The sequence below is a fragment of the Somniosus microcephalus genome, chromosome 8 (assembly GCF_052327205.1).
Source record: "Somniosus microcephalus isolate GS21.2 chromosome 8, FLI_Smic_1.0, whole genome shotgun sequence".
Lineage (NCBI taxonomy): Eukaryota > Metazoa > Chordata > Chondrichthyes > Squaliformes > Somniosidae > Somniosus > Somniosus microcephalus.
The window spans coordinates 1,049,678-1,067,442 of NC_140994.1; the positions used below are offsets into that span (position 1 = coordinate 1,049,678).

The 17,765-nt window shown below is 48.4% G+C and overlaps 1 protein-coding gene across 1 annotated transcript; it reads right to left on the reverse strand.

Moving 5' to 3' along the window:
- Positions 1-1,828: 1,828 nt before the first annotated feature.
- Positions 1,829-15,157, reverse strand: LOC147113229 (neurotensin receptor type 1-like). The gene is made up of 3 exons (XM_085996104.1): positions 14,251-15,157; positions 5,195-5,434; positions 1,829-1,839 (listed from the first exon to the last, which is right to left on the reverse strand). Exons 1-3 carry the CDS (start codon positions 15,155-15,157, stop codon positions 1,829-1,831), a joined length of 1,158 nt encoding a protein of 385 aa, XP_085852230.1.
- Positions 15,158-17,765: the final 2,608 nt, after the last annotated feature.

Sequence of the window (17,765 nt, forward strand, 5' to 3'; positions counted from 1 at the left end):
TTCCCCTTGTAGGACACAGCACCGACAGCAGCATTATCACTCATTACATTCGCATCATTATTGATTTCACTGAAAGTCTTCGCGTGCTTTCGAGCTAGCTCGCTGGCTTGGCATATTTTCACCGCATTTTCCAAATTTAGTTTGGTTTCTCTCAACAGACGTTCCCTGACTTTTTTATCATGAATACCAAACACAATCTGGTCATGAATCATGGATGCTTTGAGCTCAGAGAAATTACATGTCTGTGCTTTCAGTTTCAGATCAGTTATAAAGCTATCAAAAGTCTCATTTTGTTGCTGTGTCCGAGAACGGAAGATGTATCTTTCATAGGTCTCATTCTTTTTGGGAGAGCAATGTGCATCAAATTTTTTTATCACATCTTCTAATTTTTCTCTGTTCTCCACTGGATTAAATACAAATGTATTAAATACCTCTATCGCCTGTGGGCCTGCAACCGTAAGCAGCAACGCTATCTTCCTTGCGTCTGGCTTCGTACCGAATCCGATGGCTGCAATGTAGAGTTCGAATTGTTGTTTAAAAATCCGCCAATTGTAATCGACATTTCCCTCGAGATTCAAACACTCTGGTGGCTTCAAATTCTCCATGTCGCTTTTCACAATTTTCAGCAGATCTTCACCACCCTGGTACCATGTTATGTTCATTAATAACTAGACATTCTTATTATGAACACAGCTAGCTTTTGCTAGACCTTTTATTGAGCACATGTGGACTAGGTACTGTATCTGTGGAGGCTTCCATCTTGACTGCTGCCTTGTGGGTAGCCTAGTGCCTCATGGGTAATGTAGTCTTGATATCATACAGCTGGGTAGTGTAGTCTTATACATACAGCTATATACAGCTCTACAGCTCCACCTAGTGTCCACTATAGAATGACATGTTATTGATCGTTACAGGGTCAAGAACCAGAAGACACAGATTTAAGGTGATTGGCAAAAGAACCAAATGCGACATAACAAAAAACTTTTTTACACAGCGAGTAGTTAAGATCTGAAATACACTTCCTGAAAGGGTGGTGGAGGCAGACTCAATCTTATCTTTCAAAAGGGAGTTGGATAAGTATCTGAAGGAAAAAAATTTGCAGAGCTACGAGGAAAGGGTGGGGGAGTGGGACTAGCTGAGAGTCGGCACAGGCTCGATGGGCTGAATGGCCTTCTTCCGTGCTGTAACCATTCTATGATTCTATGACATGTGATTCAGCCCATCACACTTGTGCTGATGCTTCAACTGGAGCTATCTGCCCAGACGCCATCCCCTGGCCTGTCTCAATTCTTTGCTGTTTGATTGATGAAGCCCAATGTGTAGTGGTGAGAATGTTGCTTCTGTACCTACATTCCATGATGACAGGTACCCAAGGAAGCTATATCTTTCCAACTATCGCAGAAATAATGGCTTTCAGATTAGAACAGGTCCCCAAGTGTGTTACTCCTGCATAATGGGGGGGGGGGGGGTGGCACTTCTGTTTTATTTTCTGTACAATATGGTTCTTGACATCACAGGCTCTTCCACAGAGTGGGAGATCATGGAGTCATGCTGAATAGCCAATGTCAGGCTGTAGAATCAGCAGGGGCTGCCCTAGGAGCAGACTGGGCCAGGAGGAGAGACCATGGGGACAGAGCAGCAGGGAAGTTATCAGGTGCAGACCAGGTTTATGAGTCACGAGTGGGAACCCAACATTATAACTGAAGCAAAAGCAAAATACTGCGGATGCTGGAAATCTGAAATAAAAATGGAAAATGCTGGTAACACTCAGCGGGTCAGGCAGCATCTGTGGAGAGAGAAACAGAGTTAAAATTTCAGGTCAATGACCTTACATCAGAACTGGAAAAGATTAGAGATGTAACATGGTTTAAGCACGTGCAGAGGCAGGGAAAGGGGGGAAGGGGAGAAAAGGGAAGTATTGAATCCAATTCTGGGCACCGCACTTTAGGAAGGCCTTAGAGAGGGGACAGAAAAGATTTAAAAAGAAAGACTTGCATTTATATAGCGCCTTTCACAACCACCAGACGTCCCAAAGCACTTTACAGCCAATGGAGTAATTTTGAAGTGCAGTTACTGTTGTAATGTAGGAAGAATGGTTCCAGGGATGAGGAACTTCAGTTACATGGATAGACTAGAGAAGATGGGGTTGTTCTCCTTAGAGCAGAGAAGGTTGAGAGGAGATTTGATCGAGTTGTTGAAAATCATGAGGGGTCTAGACACAGTAGATAGAGACAAACTGTTCCCATTGGCGGATGGGTGGAGAACCAGAGGACACAGATTTAAGGTGATTGGCAGAAAAACCAAAGGCAGCGTGAGGAAAAATTTATTTACGCAGCGAATGGTTAGGATCTGGAATGCACTGCCTGAGAGGGTGGTGGAAGCAGATTTAATCATGGCTTTCAAAAGGGAATTGGATAAGTACCTGAAGGAAAAAAAATTGCAAGGCTACGGGGAAAGGGCGGGGGAGTGGGACTAGCTGGAGTGCTCTTGCAGAGAGCCGGCATGGGCTCAACGGGCTGAATGGCCTCCTTCTGTGGTGTAACCATTCAATGATTCTAGGTCTGTGCTAGGGTGGAAGACAGGAGAGATTAAATGACTCCCTTTTACATCTCTAACTTTTTTCCAGTTCTGAGGAAAGGTCATGGACCTGAAATGTTAACTCTGTTTCTCTCTCCACAGATGCTGCCTGGCCTGCTGAGTATTTCCAGCATTTTCTGTTTTATTATAACACTGAAAGTCTAAAGAAAATCCACTGCATTCTAGTAATCTATCAGCTCTAAATTACATCAAATACTTAAATATATTTACACATACACATACAGTACACAGTGTGAGAAGGATTGATGTGTGTGTGTGAGAGACAGAGTGTGATGATAGGTGGGCTTCCGGCCCTTTGCAGGAGCTGTGGTCCCCAGTCCCGCACCACCTGGCACTCATGTTCCATCTTGTGAAGAGCACTTTTGTCTTCCTGTCCTTTCTTCAATGACAGCTGAGTCCCAATGCAGGTTAGGCTTGTGGTGTATATAAGGGTTTGGCAGCCTTGTGATACTGGACTGGTCACCTAAAGATTGTGAGTTCAAATTCCACCATGGCAAGTTGTAAAACTGAATTCAATAAATGTGATCATTGATGGGCTGGCACCAGGAGAAATGATCGTGAAGATAATGAATTGTTGTAAAAACTTGATTGGTCACTAATGTCCTTCAGGGAAGGGAACCTGCCACCCTTATCCAATTTGACTTACACGTGACTGCAGTCCCACTTTGCTGTGCACAAATTGGCTGCCGCGTTTCCTACATGACAACAGTGACTACACTTCAAAAGTACTTCATTGACTGTAAAGCACTTTGTAATGTCCTGAGGTCATGAATGGTGCTATAGAAAGGCAAATTCTTTCTTCTTTCTATGTGGCTGACTCTTAATGCCCTCAGAGTAACTAGGGATGGCATTAGATGCTGCCTTATCAGTGTCGCTCACATCCCAAGTACAAACAACCTTTCCTTCATGGTTCAGAAGTAGCCAGGGAAAAGAGGCTTCCTCGGGCTGTAAGGATTTGTGGCAAAAAGAGGAAACAGTTGGAAGGAGGCCTGTGACCTACACTGACCTGTCAGAAAGTACCTTGGGCATGCCTCTAGTGGCCACACTGAAGGCAGATGTCTGTCATATAGCTGATAAGAAAGCTCTGAGATGATGACAGCTGCTGAAAGGCGATATATGGAGCCCAGTTGTGAGAACGCGTGGTCATGCATTCAGGCCTTGGTGCCTATCATGATTGGCTAGCAGAGGGGCAAACAACTGCTGTTGAAGTTCCATCTGTACTTCCAACTAGTGGAGTGACCATTCAAGGTTGCACGATGCCAATGGAACCTGGAAGGGTAGACCTGTCACTGGTGCTGAGATATTTTCCAGCTGGCTTTAGATAATCCTGTAGGCCAATGCGCTAATGGGTGGGTGATCCTGGCTTGACTGGTTTTAACTGGTTATAATCCAGCAGTACCCCTGGGTACAATTGGCGGATCCCTAAGTTCTGGCTTTGCTAACCTGATAGGTTGGAATGCACTGGACTTAGATAAGAGCATTATATCCTCTGGTGAGAATGTGCCCTCCATATTAGGCAAACAGAAACTTTGCCTTGTGGGTTTCTCAGTAGTTTGGTTTGGACATCCCTGAATAATGTTGAGTTTCTGTGTGTGTCAATCACCTAGCTGACCCAATTAAATATTGTGCAGAGGATAAACTTTTAAACTTCAACTCTGAATTTGTGCTCACTGCTCAGTTCCTAGCACTAATTGAGATTTTCTCTCTGCCCCAGCCCCTTCTAAAGGCTGCGATTGTCACTAGAATACAGTTCTGCAGATGCTGCGTACCCCACGAGTGAGTCCAGACATGGTGCATATCATGGCCAATCACAACCCTGCTCTCACTTGATATCCACAATGGATAGTGATCAGGAATCCTAGGTGACTTTCCCCTTGCTAGTTCAGGGATGCTGAGGCCAATTATGGTGTCCCGACTACTGCCCAAACTTGGAACTGAACCTAGCACTTGCCTGGTCTGCATGGCTTAGTAACACATAAGACGGGGCATTTATTCACTGAACTATTTCATCCACACAATGAGGAGTTAGAAATATATTTTTCAGTTTCGATGTCTAGGTCTCTGTTATTTGGAGCACAATGTGAATGAATGAGAGGGAAGGGGAGCTGCTGATCTGAGCGACCCTTCAAGGTGAAGAGCTTGTGATCTCTGCTCTACTGAAAGACACATCATAAAACGGAGATGCTGGTCTCCACTCTGCTAAAAGACCCATCGAGGAGGGGGTCTGATCTGAAAGACTCCTGAGAGAGTGGGTCTGATCTGAGAGATCCCTGAGGGAGGAGAGCTGTTTGTCTGAGAGACCCCTGAGGGAGGGGGTCTGCTGGTCTGAGACACTTGAGGGAGTGGGTCTGCTGGTCTGAGAGACCCCTAAGGGAGGGGATCAGTTGGTCACTCTGCTCTAAGAGATCCCTCAAGGAAAGCAGCTGGAGACCTCTTCTCTGCTGTGCATTAAATGGATCAGGGAGATCTCCACTGCAGGAACTCAGAGTCCAGGTGGACCTGCGTGTGAGTGAGGGCACTGTCAGCTGATTCCTGGCCCAGCTCTGGGAGAGGCTGATGCATGAAACATGTAGCTTGTGACCATTCAGTGACCTGCCGATCCAGGAGATTAAGGGCCCAAGGCTGTCCTTGCCAGCACTGCGGAAGGAGGAAGAGGAAATGCAGAAGAGGATGGGGTCTAGAGCGCTGTTCACATACCACAGTGGCAGTGACAAGTATGACTTCAGCCAGGTGTAAATAGTGTGAACATTTGTCGTCCAGTTCTCCGTGTAAATGTGCATCAGGGTGACAGCAGTGTCAGGAAAGTTACAAACGAAAAAGGCAACAATAATAGCTCCTGAAACGAGAGAAAAGACACAATCAATGTCCCTGCATGCTGTGCTGATGACCCGCTGAATAACGTTCAACCTTCGCATCATGCAGGACTCGACCTATTTCATACCATGAGGAACCTGCCATACCTTAACAGCAGAGCTGCTCTTTCTGCATCACCACACTTGCAATGTGACATCAATCAACACAGCCTGACTGCTGCCACTTCCATTATTATTGCATGGTGCTGTGACTGCGAATGAAAGGATGGGCCACCTGTGTCCTATTCAGCATAGAGCCATTTAGTTTCCCATGGTAACTGCATGGAACCACTATGGAGATGGTTTCCAGGCAACTAACAGCAGAAGCATAACTTTCATTTCAAACAGGTTATAATTTTACTATTGAATTTGTCTCCTAAAGGAGTAAATAATAAAAAAGCTACTTATTGGTGTCTGTATTCTAGCAGCCTCTTTGATGTAGAGACCTTTGCCATGTGAGTTTAAAGCAGCCCACCAGTGAGTGGGAGTGGCCCCAGCAGTCGCCCATAGACATCTAATTAGCACCAAACACATATTCTAATAATAGGTTTCAAAATGTTTAAAATTAATTCACTGTTGGCCTGTTCATCTCTCCCTAAAAGACCAGTGCATAAAGATGCAGCGTAGTATGCTGTCGAACTATACAGGCAAGGAGATTCGCAAATTCCTTCCCGATCTGTGCCCACCTCAGGTGAAGTGTCAGTCGGGCTCGTATCATCGTCCCCCTCCCCCAAGTTATACAATTCTACAGAGTCGTTAAAATTTCCCCTCTCCTTTTTACTCCCTTCCACTATTACGCACAATCCCATTTGGCGATCATTCCATGGCAGCATCTCTCCAGGGCCTCACCCACATCTACATCGCTCACATGTGAGTCGGAGAGTGACCATCAGCAGGACATGCAGTCCTGCAGAGAGGTAGCAGCTGAGCACAGAAGGAGGCCATTCGGCCCATCTTGCCCATGCCAGCCAACAAAGAGCTATTCACCCTAATCCCACTTTCCAGCACTTGGTCCGTAGCCCTGTAGGTTTCGGCACTTCAAGTGCAAAGCCAAGTACTTTTTAAATGTGATGAGGGTCTCTGCCTCTACCACCCTTTCAAGCAGTGAGTTCCAGACCCCCACCACCCTCTGGGTGAAAAAACTTCTCCTCAAATCCCCTCTAAACCTCCGACCAATTACTTTAAATCTATGCCCCCTGGTTATTGACCCTTCTGCTAAGGGAAATAGGTCCTTCCTATCCACTCTATCTAGGCCCCTTATAATTTTATACACCTCAATTAGGTCTCCCCTCAGCCTCCTCTGTTCCAAAGAAAACAACCCCAGCCTATCCAATCTTTCCTCACAACTAAAATTCCCCAGCCCAGGCAACATCCTCGTAAATCTCCTCTGCACCCACTCTAGTGCAATCACATCCTTCCTGTAATGTGGTAATCAGAACTGCACGCAGTATTCTAGCTGCGGCCTAACTAGTGTTTTATACAGTTCAAGCATAACCTCTCTGCTCTTATATTCTATGCCTCGGCTAATAAAGGCAAGTATCCCGTATGCCTTCTTAACCACCTTATCTACCTGCCCTGCTACCTTTAGGGATCTGTGGGCATGCACTCCAAGGTCCCTCTGATCTTCTGCACTTCTCAGTGTTCTACCATTTATAATGTATTCCCTTTCCTTGTTAGCCCTCCCCAAATACATTACCTCACACTTCTCCAGATTGAATTTCATTTGCAACTGTTCTGCCCACCTGACCAGTCCATTGATAACTTCCTGCAGTCAACAGCTTTCTTCTTCATTATCAACCACATGGCCAATTTTTGTATCATCTGCAAACTTCTTAATCATACTTCCTACATCCATTCAAGTCCAAATCATTGATGCACACCACAAAAAGCAAAGGACCCAGTACTGAGCCCTGCTGAACCCCACTGGAAACAACCTTCCAGTCACAAAAACACCCTTCGACCATTACCCTTTGTTTCCTGCCTCTGAGCCAATTTTGGATCCAACTTGCCACTTTGCCTTGGATCCCATGGGCTTTTACTTTCATGACCAGTCTGCCATGCGGGACCTTATCAAAAGCCTTGCTAAAATCCATATAGACTACATCAAACACACTACACTCATCGACCCTTCTTGTTACCTCCTCAAAAAATTCAATCAAGTTAGTCAGACACGACCTTCCCTTGATAAATCCATGCTGACTGTCCCTGATTAAGCCATGTCTTTCTAAATGAAGGTTTATCCTGTCCCTCAGAATTTTTCCAATAATTTTCCTACCACCGAGGTAAGGCTGACTGGCCTGTAATTACTCGGTCTATCCCTTTCTCTCTTTTTAAACAACGGTACCATGTTAGCAGTCCTCCAGTCCTCTGGCACCACACCTGTAGCCAGAGAGGATTGGAAAATGATGGTCAGAGCCTCTGCTATTTCCTCTCTTACTTCTTTTAACAGTCTGGGATACATTTCATCCGGGCCTGGGGATTTATCCACTTTCAAAGATGCCAAATCTCTTAATACTTCCTCTTTCACTATGTTTATTTCATCTAATATTTCACACTCCTCCTCCCTGATTGCAATGTTTGTATCGTCCCTCTCTTTTGTGAAAACACAGGCAAAGTATTCATTAAGAACCATACCCATGTCTTCTGCTTCCACACACAGGTTATCTTTATGGTCCCTAATAGGCCCTAATCTTACTTTAGTTATCCTCTTGCTCTTAATGTATTTATAAAACATCTTTGGGTTTTCCTTGATTTTACTTGCCAATATTTTTTCATGCCCTCTCTTTGCTTCCCTAATTTCCTTTTTAATTTCACCCCTGCACTGATGCCCACACTTTCCAACAGAGATTCCAACTGGGAGCAGAAGCTATGGCTGCCCTTTTTATTATTGCCCAGGAGCACTGAGGCTACTGTATCACAGCTGAGATCAACCAAAGTTGCTTTTAGATCGGGTTTAGTAGTCCTTAGGGCCACTGATTCTTGATGTGCAGATCTTGTGCAATCAGCAGAAACATGAGTAAAATTTTTGCATTCACCAAGGCCAATTGACTCTGGGGTTGCTGGTGACAGTGCAAGACACACATATCAGCGGTCGCTATCCCCACTAACCCGTTAAATGCAATATAAAGCTGCTAAACTTACACAGTGAGCCGAATCTATGGCCTTACCAACCTTTCTCAGTAACACACCACATTGGCTTTTTATTGCCCCAAAAGGATTGTATAAATCTGCTGTACATGTTTCTCTTTATCTAATTAATTCTTTTTTTTATTTTTGAATGAGTTGAAGGTCCTAGGAATAGGAGTAAACCTACTCCGCCATCCTGTTGGATCATGGCTGATCTGTACCCCAACTGCCTTTGATCTGGATCCCTTGATACCCATACCTAACAAAAAAATATTGACCTCAATCTTGAACGTTTCAATTGACCCAGCATCTACAGCCTTTTTGTAGAATCATAGAATGATACAGCACAGAAGGAAGCTATTCAGCCCATTGTACCTGTGCCGGCTCTTTGAAAGAGCTATCCAATTAGTCCCATCCCCGGCCCTTTCCCCGTAACCCTGCAAATATTTCCCCTTCAAGTATTTATCCATTCCCCTTTGAAAGTTCCTATTGAATCTGCTTCCAACACCCTTTCAGGCAGCACATTCCAGATCACAACAACTCACTGCATAAAAAAAATTCTCATCTTCCCTCTGGTTCTTTTGGGAGAGAGAGTTCTAGATTTCCACTACCCATTGTGTGAAAAAGTGTTTCCTAATTTCACTCCTAAATGGCCTAGCTCTAATTTTAAGATTATGTTCTCTTGTTCTGGATTCTCCGCCAAGGGAAAATAGCTTCTCTGCATCTATCCTATCGAATCCCTTAATCGTTTTAAACACCTTGGCCTAGAAATTCAGTTGGGCGCGCCAGCCGTTAGCGCCTTAGGGGGAGTAGATCTCGAGCGCTAGGCGCTTATCGCCCGGGCGCAGCGCGATCTGCGCCTCTCCCCAACTTCAGGAGACATTTAGCGCCGGCGCAAAGTCTTAGCGCGCGCCCTGCTGCGCACGCAGATCATGACGTCATTTAATAGTGCAACGCCCTTTGTGCGCCCCAAACCGGAACTTCACTCGCGCCGGCCCATTGTGCGCCGGGCGTCCCGAGCGACTGTGAAGTGGAACGGTACACAGGCCAGCCAGGCCGGGGGGAGCGCTAATTAAAGGGCACTTACCCAGCAGTATAAAGGCCAGCCATTTTGCAGCATTCACTCTTGTGCAACGGTTTTTTGGACAGAGACCAAGGAGGAGAGTTTACTGCTTTGGACCAACACTTGGACAGGTATTTTTGGCTCAGGCCAGAGCTTACCAATTATCTTTGCCTTCATTCAGAGCTCAGTGTTTGCCAGGATATAATGGGGGCTGCATTGGGTGGCAACGCTGAATTTCAGCCTTATGCCAGAAGGGCTTACAGACGCCGTGAGAGAGTGGCAGCCCTGGCTAGACGCAGAGGGGGCAACAGGCGTCGCCAACTGAGGCCTTACCCACGCAGGGTATACCGCCCGCAGACCTCCTATCTGACCATGTCTGCCGTGATGTGTGTTAGGAGGCTGCGATTCCGAAGGGAGGTGGTTGCAGACATCTGCCGGCTGCTTCAGAGAGATCTGCAGCCACAGCTGATGCGCAGGACGTCTCTGTCGGTGGCAGTGAAGGTGACGGTGGCTCTCAACTTCTATGCCTCCGGCTCCTTCCAATCCGCTACTGGGGACATCGCTAACATCTCCCAGTTCGCCGTGCATTGCTGCATCCGCCAGGTGACCGAAGCCCTTTTCAGAAGGAGACATCAATTCATCTCCTTCCCCATGACCCTGGACAAGCAGCAGCAGCGTGCAGTGGGGTTTGCAAGAATAGCGGGCTTCCCCATGGTGCAGGGCGCCATTGACTGCACGCATGTGGCTTTGCGGGCACCTCTTGAGCATGCCGAGGATTACCGCAACCGGAAGGGCTACCATTCCCTCAATGTACAGCTGGTGTGTGACCACAGGCAGCGCATCCTAGCTGTCAATGCCCGCTTTCCAGGCAGCAGCCACGATGCCTTTATCCTGCGACAGACAACTGTGGCTGACATGTTCCAGGCACAGCCTCCCCCAAGAGGATGGCTTATCGGGGACAAAGGCTATCCTTTGTGTACCTGGCTCATGACCCCGCTCCGCGCGCCCACGACCCCTGCTGAAGAGGCATACAACGAGAGCCATCAAGCGACGAGGAACCTCATAGAACAAACAATCGGCGTGCTCAAGCAACGGTTCCGCTGTCTCGACCGCTCCGGGGGAGCCCTCCAGTATTCGCAGGATCGAGTCTCCCAATTCGTCGTCGTTTGCTGCATGCTGCACAACCTGGCTATCCGCAGGACTCAGGCACTGCCACCTCACGTTGGACCACCACCTCAGGAGGAGGAGCAGGAGGAGCATGAGGACGACGAGGACGAGGAGTACCAGCCCAGGAGGGACGCACAAGGTCCAAGGGCCGCCCGTCGTCGGCTTATTGAACGTCACTTCTAGGCCCCCTGTCAGGGAATGGCTTGTGCCAATGATAGAACATGATTGCAGCCGCTCCGCAAGCCCTCAGCCGGTTAAGGCAACAAACACTTCAAAGATCAAACATGGACAATGTGAATAAATAAAATGCTTTATTGTACAAACTCTGGGCCCTTCCCACATGAAAACCAAAAACAGATGAAACCCCCAAAAAACACTCAAACACATTACTCGCTCCCACAACCTGGGGAGGATTAACAAAATAGGGCAACTAAAATGGCCGTCATTCTCGGCCTTCATCCAAAACAAACATCACATCATCGGCCTTCAAAAAACAAACATCCAATTCTCGGCCTCAAGAAACAAACACAAATGGCCACACATTCGACTATTTGGCCCGCTATGGCGATGCCTTGGCCATCTTTGGGTGGCCCCTGCCCGCCCTGCTGCTCCGCCTCAAAGTAAGGCCATTGGCTGCTGCAAGGCTGGGGGCAGGCTCCTGAGGGGCACATGTCGTGACGGCAGATGCCCTTGGGGGTCGGCCTAGTCGAGGTCTGGCCGTCGAGCGGCTGGCTGTTGATTGCTGCAGCTGTGGCTGGCCAGCATCAGTCGCTGCAGCAGCTCCTGGCAGCTCCACTGGGGGAGTGGCAGTGGCGGCTGGAGGAATGGCGGCAAGCTGGCGGATGGCAGGCGCTCGCTGGTCGCCTGAGACACTGGCACTCGCCTGGGCCAGCACTGCAGCATTCGCACCAATCTGCCGAGGGACAGACCGATGTGCTGCTGCAGCGCGCCGGGTGCCCTGGCGATGCCTGGCTGACACCGCGAGTGTGGCAGCAGTGAGTGCCCGTGTTGACCTGTTCACTGACCGCAGCAGAGCAGCCAGTGACTGGACGGCACCACTAATCACCTGGCCAGTCGCTGACAGATCTGCCCGGTATTCCGCCCGACTGGTGGCCTCTAAGGGCCCGAACTCGGCCACACTCCGAGAGAGCGAATCGATGGACTCAGGCAACCGTGCCACTGCCGCCATGAGCTCCGTGTGCCGGCGCTCCGAGTCCGCGGACAAGTCTTCGAGGCGTTCCATCTCCTCGGCAAAGAGCATCTCCTGACTGGAGGCCGGACTCTCCCTCTGGGGAGAAGGCCGCCGAGCTGGCCGACCCTTCCTCCATTGCTGGAGGCCGCTGGGCCCAGCAATTGGACTCCCCTCCGACACATCCCCCCTCTGGGGAGAAGGCCACCGAGCTTCCACCCCCCTCCCGCCTTTCTGCAGCACGCAGGTCCCAGGAGCTCCCCTCCCCTTCGACACTTCCGCCACGCTGCCCTCCAGGGAAGACGTGTCCCCTACATTGGCCTGGGTGGCCGCGGCTGAGGGTTCCCCTGATGGGCCGCCTTCCTCTTGCTCCTCCTCCTGCTCCTCCTCCGAGGGTCTGTCACTGGCAAGTTGAGGGACCTCCTCTTGACCATCTGAAAGCAGGAAGGCACAAGAGTAGCTTTAGAGTGAGGAGAGGGCGTCAGTGTGGGATGCATGAGTGGTGGCATTCAGCGCATTGGTCGGACAGTGGCAAAGGATGTAGATCTGATGCGCAAGTGGGACGAGAGAGGTGCAAAAGGTGATGTCCTTACCATTGCTGCCCAGAACAGGGTCGGCATCTCCACATGCAACGGGCCCAATCACCCGGCCACCCATGAGGCACTCCACGCGATGTTGCAGGTCGGTGAGTGGCTGGATATGGGGTCGTCCTCCCCTGGTCGCAGTCCGGCTCTTGCGATTATTCGCCAGCTTGGCCTGCAAGAGAAAGGACGGCCTCTAAGTACAGTGTGTTGCCGTGATCTTGTGTGCACTGCCTCCCATGGTGGAATAGCCTGGCCAGTGTGTCGCCATGATCTGGTGTGCACTGCCTCCCATGGTGGAATAGCCTGGCCAGTGTGTCGCCATGATCTGGTGTGCAATGCCTCCCATGGTGGAATAGCTTGGCCAGTGTGTTCAGTGCAGAATGTGCAATTGATGCTCATGCCTGTGCCATAGCTGCTGGATGAAGGCTGGCCATTAGAGCTTTCAGGTCCCTTTGCCCATAATGTGAGGTGCACATACAAGGATGAGGAGGTCATTGGAAAGGGTACTCACCCTGACAATGCGTGTGAGGTCATTTAACTTTTTGCGGCATTGGGCACCGGTCCTGGGGACGTCGCTGTTGGCTGACAGCTTGCTGGCGACATGCCTCCAGGCTCTCCTGTAGACGCGGACCGTCGCCTTCTTGCCATTGTCCGGGTACAAAACATGGCGCCTCTTCTCCACAGCAGCAAGCAGCACATTCAGATCACGCTCTGAGAAGCGCTGCGCACGTTCACGGGCCTTCTCCATGTCTTCAGGCGCTATTTGGGTCCAGCAGCAGTGTTCAGGCCTAGCTGGAGGGCTCCACTATCCAGGGCGTGGCAGCAGACACAGTCGACCCTTCCCCCTTAAGAGCTGGCCGGCGCCAGGGTGTCTGCTGTCAGTCACGAGATGGCCGCACCTGCGCTGCGCCCGGCCTCGGCGCTATCGATCACCACCTCCGGCTTAGCGCCCAAAGAGAGGCGTCCAGCAGCAGTTTTAGCGCTCGCTCGAACTAGTAGGGCGAAGCTAATGAATATCGGAGAAGTGGCCTAGATTTGGCGGCGGCCGCAAACTTTAGCGGACACCCCACTTTAGCGCCCCAAAAGTGGCGTCAATGAATTTCTAGGCCCTTGACTAGATCACCACTCAACCTTCTGAACTCAAGGGAATACAAGCTAAGTTTATGTAACCTGTCCTCATAATTTAAGCCCTGGTATAATTCTGCTGAATCTGCGCTGTATCCCTTCCAAGGCCAATATATCTTTCCTGAGGTTCGGAGCCCAAAACTGGACTCAGTACTCCAGATGCGGCCTGACCAAGGCTCTGTACAACTGAAGCATAACTTCCTCACTTTTGAATTAAAGCTCCCTTGAGATAAATGTTCCTATCCACACAACTTACTGTGCCTCCTAACTTAGAGTCAACTGCAAACTTGGATATATAACTCTATTCCTTCATCCAAGTTATTGATAAATATGGTGAAAATATGAGGCCTCAGTACAAATCCCTGGGGAACACCACTTGTCACATCTGCTAATCAGAGTACATACCTGTTATCCCAATATTTGTCTCCTACCTCCCAGCCACTAACTAACCCATGTCATAAGGTTACCTTGTCATCCTATTATGTGTTGAAAGAGGTTTGTGCCTGATAGTTGCAAAGGATGATAATAATGAAAATGTTTACTCACCCATCAGCTGAAGGGCCTTTCTTTCTATTCCAGGCAGATTTCCAGAACTGGTGAGGGGGTTCGTGCATTGACCTCTCCATGGATGCGTCAATCCCATCTCCTCCCGCTGCCGACTATTCACACTTAAATGTCGAAATATCAGCAGGTGAAAGGTGATGATCATGGTGAGTGGAACCAAGAAACAGAGGATACTCCTCATTTGGACCACAGTCTTGTAGATGGTGAATGGCTCTTGCTCAATCATCTCACACACAGTAGAGTAGAAGACAGTCTTATCCTGTGACGTGGCAGTATAGTCAAGGATACAGGCCGCTGATTGTCCATAAACAATGGCAAATGGCACAGAAGAGATGGCTGACAAGACCCAGATAATTGCCAACAAATAGACCATTCGAGACTGTCGTAGACCAGTGATTGACCACATGGGATGGCAAATGGCAATATATCGCTCAGCAGTAAAGGCAATTATAGTCCAGCTGGTTGTAACACAGTAGATCTGTCGGACCATGAAGTAGAGTTTGCAGAGGGGGTTACTAAGTAGCCAGGGGTAGTACTGCCAGTAGTACCTGTACACCGTCACTGGTATGGTCAGCAAGAGCAGCAGATCTGCCAGTGCTAGGCTGAGGAGGTAGAAGCGAATAGCACTGACCTTCATCTGTCCATTTCTCAGCAGGGTCAGAATGCTCAAACCATTTGCAAATACACCAAAGAGAAAAAGTAAAGCATAAAATACAGCGACTGGAATTGTTACATAGCCTGGCTCCTGCTGCTTGGACCCAATCAACAGGTGCTGTTGACTTGGTGAATTTTTACTAAGTTCAATTGAATTCCTTGAATCTGATTCATTATTGAAGGACTTGATGTGTATCATGCAAGGATCCACACGTCCAGTCATAGACCAATTCATTTCCCAATACTGGAGTTCAATTTAAAGTCAACTGAAATTTAATTTTTATCCAACAAAAGCCATGTGGTGATGCAGGTCAGTGTAATGACATGGGCACCTCAAGGTTAGGCTGCACTAGTCATGATTTGCACAAGTGATTGTCATATCTAATAACTTTGGAATGTTGGTAGGAAAATATTCAATGGAAAATCCAAATAATATTTGTGATAAGTTGGATGGAGTTAAGAGATTTGCTTAGATCAGCAGTGACTTATTTATTCCAGTTCCATTCTCAAATCAGCAGAACATGTTTCCTTTTACATGTAGATAAATTTGAATTTACTTTCTTTTCTCATAGTTTAATTAGGAGCACTGGAGTAGTCCTGGCTGGTCTAATGCATATGCCATCGCTCGTCCTGTACACTTCTCTTTCCACAGATTGTCCCTAGTGATCCACAGGCGGGTATTCCTATAGCAGCAGCCAACCAGCACTGGTAATCAATGAGTGAGCCTAAGAGAAGACACTCAGGTAGCCTCTCACTCCTGATATGTCCTGCGGTGCTTTCCTTTCACAGTAAACAGCAGCTACTAAAGGAAAGAACAGTTATTAGATTAGTTGCTATCAGAGATATTCAGATGAGTGTGTGTGTATGAGAGTGTGTGCGCGCGCATGTGTGTGTTTGTGTTATGGATATGGATTAGTGCTCATTCCCAGTCTATAATCCAACTATAAGTCCCCTTCTGCAGGATGTATGCAAGGAAAATGGACGGTCAAGGTGGTACATTTCACTGGAAAACTGAAAGTGATAATAAAATACCAGCGCTACCTAACTAAACCCAGAATATCCATCCACCATTATTAACTAAACCCAGGATATCTATCCACCATTACTAACTCTGCTCGGTGACCTACATTAACTCCCAGTCTTGCAATGCCTCGATTTTAAAATTCTCATCCTTTTTTTCAAATCCCTCCATGGCCCTTGCCCCTCCCTAGCTCTGTCACCTCTTCCAGCCCTCCAACCCTCTGAGATCACTATACTCCTCCAATTCTAGCCTGTTGTGCATTCCAATTTCCTTCACCCCACCATTGGCAGCTGTGCTTTCAGCTGCCAAGGCCCTAAGCTCTGGAATTCCCTTCCTAAACCTCTACCTCTCTCCTCCTTTAAGACTCTCCTTCAAACTTAGCTCTTTGACCAAGCTTTTGGTCACCTGTCCTAATATCTCTTTATGTGGCTCAGTGTCAAATTTCCATTTGATTAGTCACTTCTGTAAAGCACCTTGGGGCATTTGATTACATTAAAGGCGCTATATAAAGGCAAATTGTTGTTGTATCCTGCAGGTTCTGGGAGCATAGACAGAGCATGAGAAACTGTATGAGGACTTGATGGGCAGGTCACAGTTTTTCCTCAGCCCGTTGCCAGTTCCCAGAGCCTTAAATAAGCAATAGATGGAAAAGTCTCCATTGTGGAGAAATGTGAAGTTATCCACTTTGGTAGGAAAATCAGAAAAACAGTATTTTTTAAATGGTGCCAGATTGGGAAATGTTGGTGTTCAGAGGGACCTGGGTGTCCTTGTACACGAATCACTGAAAGTTAACATGCAGGTACAGCAAGCAATTAGGAAAGCAAATGGTATGTTGGCCTTTATTACAAGAGGATTCAAGTATAAGAGTAAAGGGGGGAAAAATTGAGTCGCGCCCCCTTTGGGACACTAACTTCGCCGGGGCACTGCTTTTAGCGCCCCAAAAAAATTAGCACCCCCCGGCCGAAATTCACCAGTAGCGCCCCAAGAGGGAGACGGGGCACTTCCAGTAGCACCCCGCCTCCCTCTTGGGGCGCTGCAAGTAACTATCGCGCGCTACGTGCTGCAGTGCCACGCTTTGCGGCACGTCGCACCGCGGTACTGCAGGCCTTCCTCCACTTATTAAAGGGGAGAGGCCTAGCGCAGCGTGACTCGGGACCCAGCTGGGCCACCAGGGATCGGAGTGCCGGCAAAAGAGCCCGGCACTCAAGAGAAGTGCCGGGCTCACAGAGCGCAGCCGGCACGCCGCAGGGGGGGCTGCAGAGGAGGCCGGGGACGGCAAAAGGGGCAGGTGATGGAAGGCAGCCAGCAACAAAAATGGCCGCCCGGCACCTCCCCTTTACTTTGCGTCACCCTGGACACAGGTAGACCCCCCTGACCCCGTCAGACATAGCGACTGCCAGTAAGTCAGGGGGCGCTACCGAAGATCGCGACTGGGATGCGAGCAGGATGCTGCGCACGGCGATGATGTAATCACCGGCCACGCAGCACCATGGGGCGCTAACAGTTACCGCTGCCGCTAACCTTCCGCTGAATTTCGCGGGAGGTGTTGGCGGTGCCGTGCCCAGGCGCTAGTTGCTTTGCACCCTGTTAGCGCCCTTTTAGGGCGATAACAAGAGGCACAAAGCAACCGAATTTTTAGGCCAATGTATTTGTTTAATTTCTCTGCCATTTCCTTATTCCCCATTATAATTTCCCCAGTCTCAGCCTGTAAGGGACCCACATTTACTTTCGCTAATCTTTTCCTTTTTACATACCTATAAAAGCTTTTACAGTCTGTTTTTATGTCTCTCATTAGTTTACTCTCATATTCTATTTTCCCTTT

Excerpts from the sequence above, each read along its gene's own strand:
- LOC147113229 (XM_085996104.1), bottom strand. The coding sequence starts at position 15,157 with ATGAATTGGTCTATGACTGGACGTGTGGATCCTTGCATGATACACATC. Across the intron at positions 5,435-14,250 it reads AAAGGCCCTTCAGCTGATGG|GAGCTATTATTGTTGCCTTT; the intron begins GTGAGTAAACAT and ends CTCTCGTTTCAG.